This window comes from Anas acuta, chromosome 4 (genome assembly GCF_963932015.1).
Source record: "Anas acuta chromosome 4, bAnaAcu1.1, whole genome shotgun sequence".
In the NCBI taxonomy this organism is placed as follows: Eukaryota; Metazoa; Chordata; class Aves; order Anseriformes; family Anatidae; genus Anas; species Anas acuta.
In genome coordinates, this window is record NC_088982.1 from 55,857,730 (window position 1) to 55,876,449 (window position 18,720).

The window sequence follows — 18,720 nt, forward strand, 5'->3', positions numbered from 1 at the left end:
TGAACAGATCTCCATCGATTCCAGGGAATCTGAGCAGGAATCACTGATCCACAACATTCTAATTGTGTTACCAGGGCCCAAGTTATAAAGAATGGAAGATACTTGCCTGTGAGGTTGGACCTTCCTTGACAATGACCTTATTCGGTAAAATACTGCTCAAGGCAGAGTTCCACTGAAGCTAATGGATATAATGCTTCAAGTAATGATGTGAACAAGTCAGAAGACTTTAATTTCAAACATCAGAATGGTTAAAATACAGCACTACTTTTTTTTTTTTTTTTCTTTTTGTGGTAAGGGAATCATAACGACAATATGCCACAGCATTTTCTAAGTGTCAGCATATCATGCCTTTTCTAAATGATTTTTTTCTTAATTCTAGCCTTAGCCCACCATCTTTAGTGAATAAAAATTCAAATGAGTCATCCTATCAGATGGCAATTAGTAGTGGATACACTATAATGACATGCAGATTTTATTGTCACCATTCTACAGGATTTACTGTTTGGTCCTGTCGATGTAGAAACAATAACGTTTATTTTGTCAGTTCACGAGAGAAACAAGAAAAATTAGCTCTATACTCTTCTGAATGCTCATCTAAGCCATCCAGACTTATCAGCAGCATTGTATTCTTTACAAAGAATTCCAACAACTAGGAAATCTCTTGAAATCATGCTCTAAAATCTTTAGGTAAAGAAAACAGAAGACACTTCAGGTATTGTAGGTATCTAACACCTTGTTTTTAGTACTCTATTTAGTTGTAGCTTATCCCATTGTCATAATGTAAAATGAAAAGTAAGTACAATGAGTTAAAACAGTTTTAGGGAAATTAATCAGGAATTGTAAGAACTACTTGATGTTCTTACAAAGGATTAACTTTCATGTACCAACAGCGTTACAAACCACTGTGAATCTTGTGACAGCTACCAGAGTCCAGAGTTCAACCACACACTGCTATGAAATCTTTCTGCAAACTCATATGCACTGAAAGTAGAGTTCAGAGAACTGTCGAGCATCTGGAATGATTCAGGGAAGGCAAACGGGAAGATTTTTGCTGCTTCTTACAAACGTTTTGCTGGCATTATTTTCCATGATGGAAGGCACTGAAATAAGGTAACCTTAGTTACCTTATTTTTTAAAGCATGGTTTATCTTTGTTGATTTGAAGAACACTAACAGGCCTCATTTTTATAAATAAAAAGAAAGCATACCATGGATTAAATCCAGCTCCTTTCTGCAAATGTGTGTAAAGCAGACTGGCTGCTGGTTTCTTTCTCTTGCTAGAGATCACTAGCGGCAGCTGGACCTCATGCTTAAGGGAACCTCTCAGAAGGAGTCAAGTATAGCCCTGCTTTTCTATTGTCCCAATATTGAGGGAGCATGGTTGCGTCAAAGAGCACCATGAGTTCTGATTTTCCACATAGTTCTCACCTGCTCCCAAGCTAACCTGAGGACAAAGACCTGAATCCAAACTCCTGTGAAGTGGAAGAGAAGACCTGCAGTAGGGAATTGGAAGGCAGATCAAAATCTGACAGCTCTTGGCTTCGGCTCCCTCTGGTGGGTAATGCTTACTGCAGAGAACAGCAGAGTAGTAGTGGTCCAGGGAACAGCCCTGAAACAGAACAAAGTAAGTCAGGTTGCCAAAGTCTTCTTCAAATACACAGAAATACACTGACAGAGCAATGATTAGAACTGAGATCAGAGCTCTGAGCTACGACTCAACACATTTGCATTGAAAAGAGGAGATGCAAGATTCATGTTAGAACTGAACTCTCATCAAAATCAGAGGAGAAAAACAAAGAGATTGAGGGTTTGTCCCAGGTGGAAACCTATTTTCAGCATCTAATGTCCATTAGAATAAAATAAGGAACTTGTTAAGCACTTATTTTCCGACAAGAACATTTTTGTGGATTTCCATTCTTGACTGATATTTTGGAGGCTAAAGTTTGATGTCCTTTCTCAAAAGCATTTTATTCTCAGGATTCAGAAAATATTCACTGTTTCATGAATTTCATACCAAAAAGATTTATTTGTTACAAAAGTTTTAGCTCCAGTGGAAAAGGAAAATATCTTTTCAAGTCTCTGATATCTCACCTACAAAACACACACATCTACACATTTACAAGGTGAATCAACTGAACATTAAAGCAAATTTATTATTTATATTATTTATATTATTGGATGCAATTCTAAGACATTCTACAAGAATGATGCAAACACTGTATCGCTTTGTCTTAAATACTTGGGTTATGATAATGGTAGTTTGTAATAGCTATAAAAATTAAAATAAACACGAGTAACCCCTGTGCTACAAAATAGTACTGAAATTTTGGTTACCTCAGAAAAATGCATGGAGATTTTGCAGATATCAGCAATCTGTTAGCAGAGGTTTAACACAATTAATTGCACATTTCTGTTCTCACCACTGGCATCAATAGATCAAATAATTTTTGCATCCCTATGTTAAAACACACACACACATATATATTTTTTTTCCTTTCAGAAGCTTACTTGTTGATCTGAAACAAGTTCAGATGTTTTGTTATTAATAGATGCCTTGTTGGGAGAAAAACAACATTCCTATCAGAAAACAGTAACCAAGCATGAGAGCATTTGACGTAAGAATAGTCACATGAACTCATGGCTGTCAATGTACACGGATGGTCTTCAACTGACTGAGTCTATTTTCTTCAGGCATTGTACCAACTGAATCAACTGAAAGGTCTGTTCATTAAATTATTTATGGAGTTGCATCATACCTAAAAAAAAAAAACCACTAAGCTGTAGGCATACCTTTTACATCACAACTTTCATTCTGGATTAAAAAAACAACAAAGAAACCAAAAAAAACCAAACACCTTGCAGATTCTATAAAAGACAATCCTTTCTATTATTTTCTCCTTTAAGAAAAGGAAATCATTCAACTGCCAGATCCAAATAACGAACTTGTTATCAGAAGCTCTTCACTAGATACATAGTTTTAATTGGAATTCAAAGCAATTAATAAAATACCCTCGAAACCTCCCCTAGAGTTAATTTAATTACTTCCCTCTCCCCTTATGGTGCTTCACGTTTGCCTTACATTAACTAGCACAAGGTTCTTAGGGCGTGAGTTATGTACAGTACAGACAGGCTTGTTTGTAGGCATGTGGGACTGCATCCTCCTTGTGGTCTCTGCAGGCTAATTAATGGGTGAATTTATGAATCCCCTGCTTCTGGGTGGCCTGGAGACTGAATGGAGTTGTTATAATGCTCATAGTACTGTAATAAGACACACAAAACTCATGCTCCTGGCATTTATCTACAGAGGTGAGGAGGAAAACTGCTTCTCCTTCTCATACATAACTGACTCCACCAATGCATGTGTGCGTATACACAATATTTGTCTATAGGGACAAATATTAGATATTAGGAAATCATTCTCCCATGTCAGACTGGCTATTATTTTGGAAGATTTTCCTTTGCTCCTGCAGCACTGAAAACAGTGTCCCTTCTTACCATCACAGGTGACCTCAGGTTGGGAAGGACCTCAGCAAGTCTCTAGTCCAATCTCCTGCTGCAAGGAGGGCCAGCTGGGAGATCAGGCCAGGATTTTCTCTGCATCTCTTGGCCATAAGGTTCTACAGGTGACACCAGGTATCTCCTGCTGCCAGCACACAGCTCAGTCCCTCAAGGATGTTAATGCTCTTATCTTACTAAATTTAACATGGGGTCTCCTTGTGAATGCAGTGGCCCATAAATAAGAAAAGAATACAATAATAATAATAAGAAAACAATAATAATAATAATAAAATAATAATAAAAAGAAAAGTGATGCACGGTGCAATTGCTCACCACCAGCTGACTGATGCCCAGTCCATCAGCAGTTGCCCACCTCCCACCCCCCCAGCCAAGTCCCCCCATTTTATTGTTCGGGGGGGCACCACAGGACAGCATGGACATCCCTTTGGGCCAGCTGCCCTGGCTGTGTTCCCTCCCAGCTCCTTGGGCACCCCCAGCCTCCTCGCTGGCAGGGAAGCGCACGAAGCTGACAAGTCCTGGACTTGCACTGCACTGCAACAACTGAAACATCCGCGTGTTATCAACATGATTATTGTCCTAAATCCAAAACATGGCACCATACCAGCTGCTATTAAGAAAATTATCTCTACCCCAGCCAAAACCAGGACAAGTGCATAATTGACTGGGTAAACAATAATTTAAAAAAATAAAAAAATCTGTTCCAACAATGCAAATTTTTTTCTTTTAAATATTTCTGTTTAAATTTATCAAAATTAACTTACCTAGGAAAGCAATCATAAGCTAGAGAGGGGCTGCCTTTGCCACTTTTCCCAAGTAATTTGTAAATTCTATACTACCTCTTCTTACTCTACAACCAACCTTTTATCTGATTTTTTAGGTCATCCATTTTTTTTTCTTCCAGTGAAACATTTGATCCTGTATGAGAAAGGAAAAAGGGCAAACACACAAAAGAGAGGAAACTGATGTGTCACAAGTCTTTGGGGAAGTCCTGTGCTACTTTGAGAAACAAGGCTGTCATACTGTATAAAGAAATCCAAATTCGTTTATTTTCACATTGTGAAAAATGAAATTCCTCTGTCAAAAAACAAAGATTAATCTGCCATCACACAGAGATAAACGTGTTCTAAATATCTGACACAACAGAGCCAAAATAATATAGGAAGTAATTAGAGAAAGAGCTCCACATGAACTGAAAAAAGGCTTCTTCATAATTTCCCTTTATATCCTTTCTTTGTTGTAACTTCACTTCAAATGTATCGGGGGGTTTAATCCCTCACGAAAAACTATGCCAAGTGGGATGGCCATTTCTCTAGGCTAGCTTGTTAATTGTACGTTCATATAACTACCTTTCCACCCAACTGATTTTGACTAATTCTTGCTGAATCAAACTAACCCAAACCCTTACTCCAGTAATAATACAGAGCAGCTGTGAAATGGCATCTCTTTACATTTAAAGTTTTGAGGTTTTCATGCTGAATAAATGCAGTGCATTACTTTTGCAAATTTCATCCATTTCCCACTCGTGGGATCTGAGAGACCACCTGGTTCCTCCAGGTCAGCCACATGGAAGAACACTGGAAAAGATGCTTACAAATGGAAAAAATACGGTGGTTTCGCTTGCTTTCCACAAAAAGTCCTTGCTCACTTGACAGAAAAATAGTGCTTTCTGACAATTGCTGCACTCTTGACCTGAGACTGCTTTCAGCACTGATGGCTGTGCATATCATGTGCAAAATACGGCAGATTGGAAATACGCGCTTGTGTGGGTTTCTCGGGGGCACAGCACACAATACACTGTAGCCAGAATTCCTATATGAAGAACATCTCTCAGATATGATAGCTGCAAAAGCTGAAATAATATTAATATTGATTTCCCTTGTTCCCAGAAGTCTGGTTTGGAGCCCTGACTTTTTTTGATAAAAAAACATGAAGCTCTACAGGCAACAATGCCTGTCCCTTCCTTGGCTTGGGAACAGCACTAGCATAGTGATCAGCATCCCTGCCTGATAAGAAGAGTGTGACTCGTTTGCTCACAATATATTTGACAATATCAGTTTAATAGGACAACTGATTTGCAGGTTTTTGTGCCTGGAATGACAACTGGGTTTTAGCTGGGTGCACAAAAAAGGAAGCAAAATTAGTAAAGCTAAGGACAGTAAAGGTAAAGAAATACCCATGGTGAAATGAGGCCATATTAAAGCCTCATTCAGGCTCAGACATAGCTTATGGCCCCGGAGCTTGTCTGAACTGATCACTTCCAATTAAGCAGCACACTGGCATGATCCAGAAAAACAGTTATGATGACAGTAGGGGCTGAGCGGGGAAGGGAATTTGCACTTGATCTAAAACATTACAGGAAACCATTACTCAAAAGGAGCAGAACACATCAGTTTTACAGACAGGTGAGACATTCCAAGCTCTCTCTACCATGCCATGTTCTACATAGGTTCATGCTGACAAACATAAAACAAACAGCAGCTTGCTGCTGAACTCACAGAGCTCGACCCTGCCAAATGTGCCAGAATTTCCTCATCCCTGTTGTAAACACTTGCCTTTTCCTCCCAACATGTAGTGTATTTGCGAGAAAAACTTGGAATTGATATTTCTAGGTAAACAGAAAGAGAGAAAGACTTAGCTAAACACGTTTTCCTTTTCATTATTTGCAAATCTTCCAGCAGTCTTACAAGTAAATAAATAACACTTCATGACTTGCGAACAGCAAACCAAACACCATTATTTCATAATGACATTGGAAGTACACATGAAAGTTACCTAAAATGCAAACTAAGTTCTTAAACCAGCTGCCTTATGTGCAAATTTTTCAAATAATTGCAGACACAGGCCTTCATAAATATGCAGAAAAAATGCCATTATCTTCAACTGCATTAGTTAACACTAAACACTTTCAAAGGTAGAGGTCAAAGTCACCAACTTAGTGGAGGTCCCAACAGACCTGTGTAGGTGCAAATCAAAAAATATTCTTGTGTAAGGTATCATGTGTGGACAAAGGAACATCAAAATTAATAGAAAAGGCAAAATTCAATACAAAGGTTTATTATTCCCAGAATCTACCAATCTGATTTTCTAATTCTTCTTCAATTCTTTATTCATAAAATAAAAATATGTTGCAAATGCTATCCTTGCTCAGCAGTAAGCAGGTTGCTGTCTGTGCCAGCTGCCTAGAACCCCCTCACCTGATACTAGGCAAATTGCTCATGCTTTTGGTAGCCTCAAGACCACTTTTATATGAACTTAAATAAAAAGGGATTTTTTTCCAGTACTTTTGAAGTACTTCAGTACTTTATAACACAGCCTTTTGTCTGCAGCTCCTGTATCTTCTGATCTTTGCTACTTTCCCTCAAATAAGGTTCTTGGCAAAGCTGACAATGTTAATTGGGTGATTTCAATTTTGCCAAAAGTCACTGCAAAGGAATTCAAGATAGGAGGAATGGAATCTGCTGTTGATGGGGTCGATTCCATCTTTGCTCTAGCTTCCATTTTTCTTATAGACACCGGTGCAATGAAGATACAATGAGAGAATAAACCTTTCATGCATGGAAATTAGCTGAACCACCACATACTGAAAGGCAACCAGTGGTAACTCTTGCTACAACCAAGTAATGTCAGCATTATATCCAGTACACTGATAAATAAGACTTTCTGCACAAGTTGTACTAAATTATTTTCTAACAACCCTAGACAATAGCTTAAGTATTACTGTTTCTACCAGACAGCTTTAGGGTTGCAGCAAGAAAAGAAAATAACATCTCTTCAGACAAGTAATGAGCAAACCCATTTCACTGAGATAAAAGAGAGGAGATGAAGGGGGTGGCAGAAGCACAGAGCAGATCTGTGCTCAATAATGTTGTTTTACAAATTACGTTGTGAAGTCCGGAGCCCATACCACAGACAAGAAAATTGATCTAAGATAAAGATTGAAGGAAAGAACTAACATAAGAAGCCAAAACTTGATGCATGGTATCTTGTGTTAAACCTTTTCTCAACAGATCAATACAATGCTTTGTCTGTGAGTTCATGTAATAGAAAATCACGCTTGAAACCCCAATGAGTCCACTCAGATCTCATTTTGCAGCTGAAAGAAAAAGTTGCTCTAGGCCATACCTAATACTTTCCTTGGCTTCTTCAGATTTGTGAGACACAGCTGAGTTTGTTACTAATGCAAAGAATTAACAGCAATAAATCAGCAGAAACAGATCTTAATTAAACATAAATGAACAACTGCTTATAAGATTTTGATTCTCGATTTGCATTGCCTTAATTTCATGCCAGTGCCACTGTTTCTGATGAAATTGCTGGTGAAGTGGGGTATCCAGCACAAATTAGGGATGACATAATTTCAGCCTTCAACATCACTCTAACTCATCATGCCTCCTCAAGGATTTAAAATGACATTGATTCTCCCCAGCGTAACTTTTGCTGGTAGATTATTACTGCATTATTAAGCTTATTCTGCAGTAGTAATTTCATTCTCTGCAGTTAAACAGAATTTCACAGCATGTATTTTATTTTGCTTGGCCAAAGTCCAGGCATTTTGCTCCCCTAGCAGGGCCCAAACAGAAGCCTGGAGACTGTAGGAGTTACATACACTTAATGGACTGAACAGTACATTGAACAGGAAAAGGCATTTATGGTTATGGAGAATTAACATCTTTGAGGTTCTACTTTACGTATTTATTACAGCAGTAACACGCTCACTTAGGTATTGCTTATCCTGCCACAGGTTTCTGCAGAGTGCCAAAACTGGTGATGTCCCTAACTCATTTTATCACTGAAATTAAAATTTCTCCTCCTTTTAAGAAATAATGTATTGCTAATCATTCCAGCTGTGACCTTCTCCTCATTTTGGGTTTCTAGTCTCACCTGTGTAAGAAGTTTAGTGGATGCTTCCTGTCTGAGAGCAAGAGGTGCATATTCCTGAAATATCTTACATACATCCTGGAAAGAGCTCAGCCATTTGCTCGAAGCTTGCTGCCTGTGTGTAGGATCATTGCCGAAAACACACCTGTAAAATGTGCCATGAAGACAAGTAAAAGACAAGCTGGAGAACTTACCAGAAAATTAAGAAGCTGCTCTAATCATAAAACATAATTAAAAAACACAGTTACTTCAGGTAAGTGCCGCACAGTTTGGTAGATAGGCAATATAGTCCCAATGCCTCTGTTTTAATAAGTATACATCTCACCTGGGCCTCATCTCTAAAATGGGAGATACAATCTCACATGGCTATTTGATGATCTTGATACGGGCATTAATAATAAAGATTCAAGAGAAGTTTTCCTTTAAATTATACCTTGTAATACTGCACTTCATAATATAAAGAGAAAAGTGCTGTTTCTCATTTAAATAAAGTTACTATTCATTTGCAGGCAGGAATGTTGAAAGAAACTTTTCAGACTTAGTATTTCTTTCATGCAACGGCTTAGCAATAAAGCTTCCAATGATTAAAGGAGTGAAGCAATTTCAGACTAATGAAAAATAATCTCCTTAATGGATTGGAAGAAAAAACATTTATTCCTCTACCAAACAACTTCAGAACTAAAGGAACTAAGTACTAACCTGGAAGGCTGCAGTTTATAAATACTTGAAACAAAGTTTTATCCAGTCTGTACTGGTGGTTGAGAAGCTGCAGCTATTCATCACATTCGAGCAGGTTTACGCTCGAGGAATGAGGATGACACATTAAACATTTCAGATGAGCAGGATCTGCTGGAGTTTGATTCTTTGTTAGAGTACATTTCAGTTATATTTTCTTTTGATGATTTGCCAGTTCCCAGAAAGTGTTAAGCAACACCTGCCTGCTAGTCATCCATCCGCACTGCTTCTTTAGTCAGAAGTGCCTCTTTCGACTCCCCACGAGATGCAACACTTAGCATTTTCTTCTCTTTATTTCAGTTAGTTGTATTCTTTCAATTATACCTTTAATTAATTTATCCTTTTATAATCTCCCTGTGATGACAGGATCATCAAGTTTTTGCCCAACAAAAGATTTTGAGTAATGAAAAAAAAAAAAAAAAGGAACACACATGCAAAGGGAACAAATACAACCCTGATCTTCATACAGTACAAAAGCCAATCCAACAGGTTTCTCAGCGTGTGTATCAGTTAAGAATTTATTTCATTACCCTCTTCTTCTTTCATATTTTAGGCTTACAACATGTACTTTCTTTATACAGTAAAGCCAGCACTTACTGTACCCTCACAAAAAAAAGAAAAAAATGGAACCCCTAAATTAAATAAAAAAGAGCCCCCAAACCTTACAACTTTTGGAGTTGGAGAACTTTCATCATGCCGTGAAATTAGGATAAACAAAATAACCATAGTTAAAAGCTCAGTTTTTGAGCTTTTATAATTAATCCACCTGATAAATTCAGATTTCATGTTAAACATTATTTGCAAACAATTAATGAATGGCTCTACTACATTTAGGCTGCAGGATGATTCTTTAGGGCTGATTTCTTACCTTTATAGTAGGAGTTTATTTCTCAGCATTGACTGATTTTTATCCTCCAGAAATTTTTGCAGTTCGATCAGTTCAATCTTTGACCAAGACGATGGTGCATCTGATGTTTAAAAATGCAAAGCAGATGAATATACAAGTTTTGCTTATTGTGGAAAAAAAATCTCTATGTATATATACATATATCAAATACCTTTAAACAGGTATTCACATATGCATCTGTCTTGTCATTTATGGCAGGGTACATGCCAGTGGCAATTACGGCTGTAGAGGTAGTGGTGATCAATGGTAAGTCAGAAACTCCTTCATTTACACTGCTCAAGGAGTTGCTGGTCATACTTTCTGCAAGTATCATATTAATAACAAACCTAAAAAAATCTAACTGAACTAAATTCACTAATCTGAATAGTCTAATTATAATTTCTGAAGATATGTGCATTGTATGTTCATGAAGACTGAAGACATTAACACTGACATTTAATCCTGAAATCATAAAAATTGAACTGTTCTACAGAAACTCATTGCTCAAATAGGTGCCCTACTGTGAATTTGCATTGGTTAACTAACTCCTGATTGCTCCCTTGAAGTATAACAACTTCAAAAATATAGTTGAAAATGGTTATTTCAGTCATGTTTGATGTATCATGTTGAATTTAAAAGCAGCTTTCAGGTGCTGGCTAATACGTTGTTACATAAAAAGATCAAATTTATTAGTGGCCTACTCTAGCGAGCAGTACGGCAGCCTTAGGCATGACAATGTTGTTTGCATAGCAGTAATCAAGCAGCTTTCACTCCCCTAAAAATGCCATCCATAAAATGGATGTATAATAGGAGAACTGGACTTTGTGAAAACACGTATTAGAACTTGATGAGGAACCTTGATATTATGCTGTGGATTTGTTATGCAGACAGCACTGCAGAGAGGATTTCAGCCTACAGAGCTGAAATAAAGGGATAACACAACACAGGTTTTGAACCACATTAATCAGTGCATTTCTCACTGTGTGTTGCATAGTTTATTTTTAGTTACAAATTTTTTTATTTATTCATATATATACATTAATGACAAATAGCTTTTGGCAAAAGCTTCATTAATATGTCATTTGAATCCTTATGACAACTAGATTTTCCAGAAACTTTCTGGAAAGTGAAGTCAAAGTTGTTCCTCTATATTCCTGAAGAACAAGACTAGAGTACAGAATGTCATAATACTCTAAAATTACATTCATATCAGGTAAACAACTTTCTTCATAGTAAAGTCTATAACTCTCTTTGACAGCACTCCACCTACTTAAAAATTATTTTGACTATTTTGTGTCTGCAATATGACCTACTTTATACAATGAGTATACATAGACATGCTATCCTGTAACTAAGCTAAGAATGACGGCTTTTGCATACTAAAATTGACAAATATTATCATAAGTGATTCAAATCCTTAGATTAAAAATTCTTACCATGCTTAGAAGTTTCTGAGTAAAAATTACTTTTCCATAAGCTGCCCACTTTTTTCTTTTGTGGAAGAGTTTAATGACAATGCAGATGAATTACACAGAAGTTTGAAACCTTCCATTTTCTTTTAATTGATGTTGTTTTCCCCTACGTCATTGCTTCCCCCTTCTTTCATTGTGAAACCACAAAATTCCACGAGACACTCTCTGCAATTTGTTACAGCACTTTTCAGAAAAAAAAGATTAAAAAATAAATCAATGGAATGACAACAGTAGGGGTTGTTCACAAATATTCAAGTCACTCTTCTGTGGGTATCAGCAAATTGTAGCCTTCCAAGGTTCCAGAATCCTGAATTCTGTGCAGAAAACAGAAGAACAATATGTATGGAGTCCATGAGATAAGGGGTTATTTACACAGGCTTCTCAACAATCTTCAAACAGCAAAGAAAACTACTATCTACCCACCTGCTATTTAGTTGTGATTCTTGAATTTTGCAATTAATGGTTCCCAAACACCTCCATTGCAACACTGAGTTGCTCTGCTTGCTTAGGTTGTAGCATTTCTTTCACACTTCCTATCTTACCTCCACTGATACACACGGGTTACTCTGGTAAATATACACCATATTTCAACATACTGAGCTCAAAAGTAAGAATTATTGCTACCAATATTTGAAAAAAAACAAAAAAACAAACAAAAAAAACATCAGAAGCACAGCAGGAAAAATATTTATTTTTCCTATAGGAGGGAACAGAATAGAAAAGAAGTATTTTGTTTTCTAGCACATCTTCTTCTTCTCTGGTCTAAACTGTTTTCAAGTTTTGTATTTCTAGAGGGAAACTATCGTCATTAGCAACATGCTGTTATACCAGCTTATTACATCAGTTTTGCAGCAACAAGGCAGCTAGAAGCTTACAGTGTTTTACAGAGGGGGAGGCTGGGGAAGGAGATAACTGAAAAATAGTATCCAAAATATAATTTAATTCTTAATTGTAACTTCTAAATGAGCAGGGTTCTAAAGATAACTAAATTCTACTCAGCAAAGATTGTACTACCCCAAACGAACTTCACGTTTATAGACATTACCATCTATTTTGTAACAGGCTGTCCCTCAAAGCAGGAAAGTAATTGTTTGGTTTAATGGGTCTTGGCACATTTGTTCAGATTAAGCAGCAAAACAGTAACTGTTTTTTCAAAATACTTTCACACACTTAGGGAGTGGTACTGAAAATGCAAGATTGGTTCCTGCTATGGGAGTTCCCTGCAGTGCTGCTGTTCACTTCCTAATGTACCACCTGGCAGCAGTAACAAGGAAACAAGCTGTCCTGGGAGGCTGTGCAATCTCTGTTCTTTGAGGATGTCAACACATGGTGAATAAAAGGCACTGGTGACCTGCTGCAGCACTGCCACCAGCCCTCCTGTAAAAGGGAGGTCAAACCAGGTGACTTCCAGAGGTTCCTTCCAGTCTGCACCTCTGTGATTCAGTATGCGGTTACTAGGCTATTCACTGAAAAAAAAAAAAAAAATAAAAAAATACATACATAAAATTTTACCCTTCATTTGTGTTTAACAACCATTAACCAAGCTTTTCCTGTCTTCTGGAGATGTTTTGTTTGGTTTTTTTTTAATTCTAATTTCAGTTCAGGTTGGAGACACTACGTATAGGTCAAGGACTAAATAGTACAACCAATTGTACACATCAACAGGAGCAAATTTTCTGGCTATTGACTGTTTCTTTCACATTGGGCAGCTTTGAATCTCTTCCAGCCTAAGGAGAGCTCACAGAGGAGATCAAAAGTTTGAAAAGTTGAACTTGATGCCTGTGGTTATGACAATCAAGCAAAGAAGGTATAAATGATGGTTGTACACTCTCCAACAATGTTTTGTGAAGAAGATGCTATCCACACGAATTACGTACACTTTTGGTCCTCCGAACTGCACAGACTGGCATATTTTGGGCAATGGTATATGTTGTGGCTGTGCTTGCATTCTGGATACTCCAACTTTTAACCTCATCCAGTAACTGAAGAGGACTGACCTTCCTCAGCCTTCCCCCAACTTCGTCCAGCACCTGAGAGCTGTACAGAGTACAGTTACCCAGCATGTGGTTTGCTAATCACTACAGACACATCCCAGAGCACTCTATGAAATGCCCGCACCAAAGAACATATCTGTTCTCTTCATCCACTCCCCAGGTAGCTGCACATATGCCTAGGCTCACACTAAATGCCCAGAGCTAACAGAGATCTGTACACAGCAGCACTCCGGCTTACGTGCAGACTTCTGAGGTTCTCTGCCAAAAGGAACAGGTGCTGTGAAAACAAACAAAATCCACCAGCGGTACACAGATAAGCAACCATTGCTTTTTCTTGGAAGGACAACCCACGCAGATTCCACTATTGGTGGTTTATAGACACGGTCTCTTTGCTTACACCGGTAACAGGCATTCTGCTCCAGTATCGGCTTCTGTTACTGAAGGAAGGAGGCATCCACCCAGGGGCCTCTGCTAACACTCACCAAAATTTGTGCAACTTTCCCAGACACGGGTCTTCTGCTGAGAGGCAGTGAAAGCAGCCTGAGGTGGGTGGGTTGAACCAGACTCTGTCCTTATCAGCTGTCAACACATTTATAAAACATCAGCGAGGTTACAGGTTATCACACGCCTATCAAAGGCTGCTGTAAATAAATATTGTCCAGCACTACTTTGCCTATAGGTGTTTGAAGAAGGCAGTACACTAAAACTGTCCGTCCTCCAGGCTGAGTAAATTCTCACTACAAAAAGAAGGAGGTGAAAGAACCAATTAATACAAAACTAAAACAAAACATTGAGCAGAACCTGAGATAAAGCCTAAGTGTATGAGTATCACTATGAATTATTAGAAGAGATTCAAATGTTCATATATCTCATTAATACTACTCTGCACCCAAAGAGGGAGAAGACTTCTGAACCATGAGGAAGAATGTATACAACCTCTACAAGTCTTGCTACTGTAGGATAGAAAAATGTAGGCTAGAAACCAAAGGAAAGGAAAAGTTCTTCCTCATCAGCTCTTCAAATCACCTGACTCAACAGGCACTCCACACATGCATGCAAATTGGCTAATAGGCTAATATATCTGTTTGCATCCAGAACATTTAAAATATCAAAATAAGCAAGAAGGGAACATCTAAAAATAGTGGATCCACAATCATCTTGTAGAATTTCTCCCTTTTAACTTTTTCATACTGATTGCAATGTATGTTAACCATGCCCAGGTAGCCTTTGTGGACAGATTGCACGTACAGTTCTTTCTTTGCAGAGGTAAGCAGTCTATTTCCTTCCATCCTATGAAAAGGATACCACTAGAGCTCATTAACAGAATATACTGAATCTGCACGGACTGCTATAACATGAATTTTACTGAAAGCAATGCTTAATCACATGGATTATAGCTACATAATCAACCTAAAATTATCCATAAGCATTTATATGCCACAGTTTCACTGCATGGACACGGACTGAAGCAGACACTAATGCTGCTCATGTCCAGGCAGTTTTATTAAATCAGACTCCTTTGCCTCTGCACCTGGACGTTCCTTTTTTCAAATGTCCGCTTTCTTCCAGGGACAGCTTTGCTAATTTATTTACTTCCACAAAGTGAAAGTCTTCTTTCCTTTTCCAAATTAGGAGCATGGAAAACCTCAGGTCTTTGTCATACTTTCCAACTAGCAGGGACACTAGGAAGCAAAGCATGAAGCATCTGCTTGGAAACTACTGGCAGTGGGAAGCACAGTCACATGAGGAAATCTTTCTGTGCCTTCTTTTTCACATAAACGTCACGTGGGTAGCTTTAATTCTGGTGTGTCCTTACCTCTGAATGAGACTGATTTCCTCACTTTGTGTGTATTTGTGACTTTAGCACTATTTTAATCTAGGAAATAAACTTCTATACTACATGCTGTACTTTTATTGTCTAAAGACATGGAATGAGAGGAAAAATCATCATATGCTGTATGTCAGTTAACTAAAACTCGGTAATACTCTAGCACCGATCTTCAGGGAAGAATATAAAATTGATAATGCTGTGAAAATGTATTACCCATCTACTGAAGCTGTACACTTTCCATTAGACTTTTATCAATGGGAAGCTACAGTTTCCCTGTACTATTATAAAAATCTCTCTTCAAGGTCAACTGAACCATAGTTTTTCTGTAAGTAGAGATCAAATAGTTTCCTGTGGTGGAGAGAGCAGCTCTTTAGATAGTAATGCTGTCTTTGCACTTGTTTGTCCTCCAGGAAATCATAAAATGCATTACTGACAACACTTATATGACTCGAAGCAAAATCCTACTCTGAACACTGACTCCATACTAGACGATGGTTATTGCCTCTCAGTGACACTGTAACAGACACTTGTTTTAGAAGGAAAGATTATCTTTTCTTGAATGATAGCTTCCAAGCTCATCCCAGAATGACTCCTTTTACCGGTCATTACCAGTAATAAAGATCCTGGGCGTGAAATTATGTCCTCAGAGATACCCACACAAGCCCAGTGCCCTCCACTAAGATAGTGCAGATAGAGTTTGGCTGTCTGTCACTGGGGTGACTTTACTGGATCCCACAGCTAGCAACTTGCAGTACACAATCACAGGGTTTTCAAATTTCTGCCATGTTGTAAATGTGAATACTTAAAACACGTACTATAAATAATAGGCATGAATGTTCAGACACCGTGGCATGGAATACCTACGTAAAACTATAAAGTAGATGGATGAACTTTCAGTCTTACATAGGACACTGGCACCGGCATTTGTGTTCTCATGTGTCTTGTGTAATTCAGCTATCTGGAGTCACTCCTCACTTTGCTCTTAATGAAAACGAGAGAGAAAACAGTTAATTCTTTCATCCTTGCCAAACATTCTGACATGTTTTTACAGTGCTGGTCAAAACATTTTGTATTAACTAAGAGCACGACAGATTTTCAAAGGTTACTTGGATGGTCTTGAAAGAGTAATAGGAAGCGTAGCAGTGAGACAACGAGAAGTTCTTCTGACAACCATTTAAGAGCCCCGTTCTGAGACAAAGCCAAAGCTACGCTGGTGAAAGAATAGGTGACAATAATAGAAAAAAATCTATGAACCTCTTGCCTTCTGCCATATCCCAACCTTCTGAAGTGTATAGCTCCACAGCTGTAAGCTTTGCATTTTGCTGCGTTTTATTGCCCTGCAGCAATAAAAAGTTTTATCTCCTGTGTGCTTCCTTCCCTCTCCATTTCCTCCTCTGATCCTTCCAGAGTTATCGCACCTCTGCTATTTTATCTGTTGAATGAACAACTCCTTCCCCCTTCATTCCACTGCTGAGCACAAGTGCTGAGGGTGCCATCCCATAAGCCACACAGCACAGCCGAAGGAAACAATTTCCAGAGAATTTTTCTTGGTGCAGCCCAGCTCACATGAGTTTCACTGCACCAAGTTCACCGTGCAATCTGGAACCACTTCTGTTGCCTCAGCTAAAAAGAGGATAGCCTCCTCCCTCTGGTTTTCTACCAAACATTGGGCACCACGAAATGATGTTTTTTCCCCCCTTATCCTTCTTTTAGTCCCCAAAATCTCAAAGCATACCCAACTGATGAGCGATAACTACCCACCCCACACCCCACAAGCTGCAGTGGCACTGCAGACGGCAGCAGCCTTGATTTCACGATCAGCTCTGCTTTTCTTGGCAGAAAAAACAAAAACAGAAATGGGTGGGGGGAAATGACATTTCAGGGGACACCCCCCTTCTAAATAAGCAAACAAACCACAAAATGCCAGGGTTTGAAAAGTTTTAGTAGTATATGTAGTTTAAACTCTAAGAACCAGAACATTTGAGTTGGAGAACTTAGCAAATTCATTTAAGTCATTTTAGGTGTTAAGACAGAACTGTAATAGTAAATTCTTAGAATTTAATCCTTGTTCAACAGGGAATGAACTGATCACAAAACAACAGCTTTCCAAAGCATTCAGAATATTAGCCAATTCAAATAAATGCTGGAAGGCTTAAGAAAGAAACCAATATTTTAAGTTAAATTGCAGTTTAAAAGATTAAAAACTTCATTTAAGCACCACCTCCATTTTCTGCACCAAGTCTTTCTGAGGAAAACCTTTGAGATTTGTTTGAAAAGGGGGGAGAAGCTTACTTATTTTTTTTCTTTTTTGCTTAAGCAGAAGGGCTTTGCCAAGTGCTTACTGCAATACCGCCACGCATAAAAATTACTATTATTTTTGAAGTCCCTTCAACCAACGCCTCTAACGCTTCAGTAAAACAAGTCGTGTATGCGCATTATGGAAAATTTCCAGACTGACAAATCCCTTTTTAATCATCCTGCGTCCTGGGCCCTACTACTTCTACTTTACTGCTACTAGGATTGACATTCATCTTCTCACTCCAATCAAAGCTCTACTACAAAACCAGAAAATTTAAATAAATAGTGTAGCCCTATAATCTAAGTGACTCTTGCCCTACAGAAATGAAGTACAAATCACTGTTTTTCCACTGCCTGTGACATTAGTTTACTTAAAAAAGGGGAACGAGGTATTTTACAACAGTGTTTAAAACTCAGTCACTCCCTAGTCACGTTCTCTATTTATAGGTGTCTCATTTTAAGAGACACTGATGTGTCTTTCTTACTAAAAATCATCATTTTCCCTCCCCTCAGTTTCCAGTGCACAGGCTTCTCCATAACACCAAGTACCTAGATTTTTTGTGGCACACTTCCAGTTATCATGTCATAACATAAAATGGTCAAACAAGAATTACCTTTCAAATTTTACACAGAAAGGAAGAACTGACACAAGTATTCCCAAAGCAAAACAACTCCCCTGCAGGTAGACTTCCGAACACACGTTCTAAATCCCTGCTAGCAGAACCAGAGGAGATTGCTAGGGCGTCTTCCTAAGAGCACGTGATTTAAAGGCAGACAAAAAGCTGAAATATCAGGCATTTCACAAGGTTAACAAGTTTACTGTTACACATGGTAGCTTTGTAAAAGCAAGATATGGTTCTTATTTTGTCCTTCCCCCATGCTCCTTAACTAATCTATTCAGACAAATTGTCATGGCAACTCCATTTAGACACCAAGGATACTAGCAAAGACGAGTCAATTCCCCTTGGAGAGAATTTGAATAGTGAAAGCCGTACACACTCCAATGCTGGCAGAGACAAAAACTCAACGCCCTTCCCTGTTACCGGATCACAGGCAACACCACCTTCTCCCTGCAGTGTTACTCCTGCTCGGGTTGCAGCCACGAGCC

At 38.3% G+C, this 18,720-nt stretch overlaps 1 protein-coding gene across 6 annotated transcripts in view; it reads right to left on the minus strand.

Annotated features, from left to right (window-relative positions):
• Window positions 1-18,720, minus strand: part of RWDD4 (RWD domain containing 4) — a 43,643-nt gene that overhangs the window by 17,781 nt on the left and 7,142 nt on the right. Inside the window, exons 7-11 of one of the 6 annotated variants that reach the window (XM_068681311.1) lie at window positions 11,454-11,803; window positions 10,000-10,099; window positions 8,400-8,541; window positions 6,014-6,123; window positions 1,428-1,608 (exon numbers count right to left, since the gene is read on the minus strand). In XM_068681311.1, the coding sequence (XP_068537412.1) occupies window positions 11,741-11,803 (63 nt within the window). In that variant the 3' untranslated portion in view covers window positions 1,428-1,608; window positions 6,014-6,123; window positions 8,400-8,541; window positions 10,000-10,099; window positions 11,454-11,740. The other 5 variants (XM_068681313.1, XM_068681317.1, XM_068681315.1 and 2 more) reach the window with 5 other exon arrangements.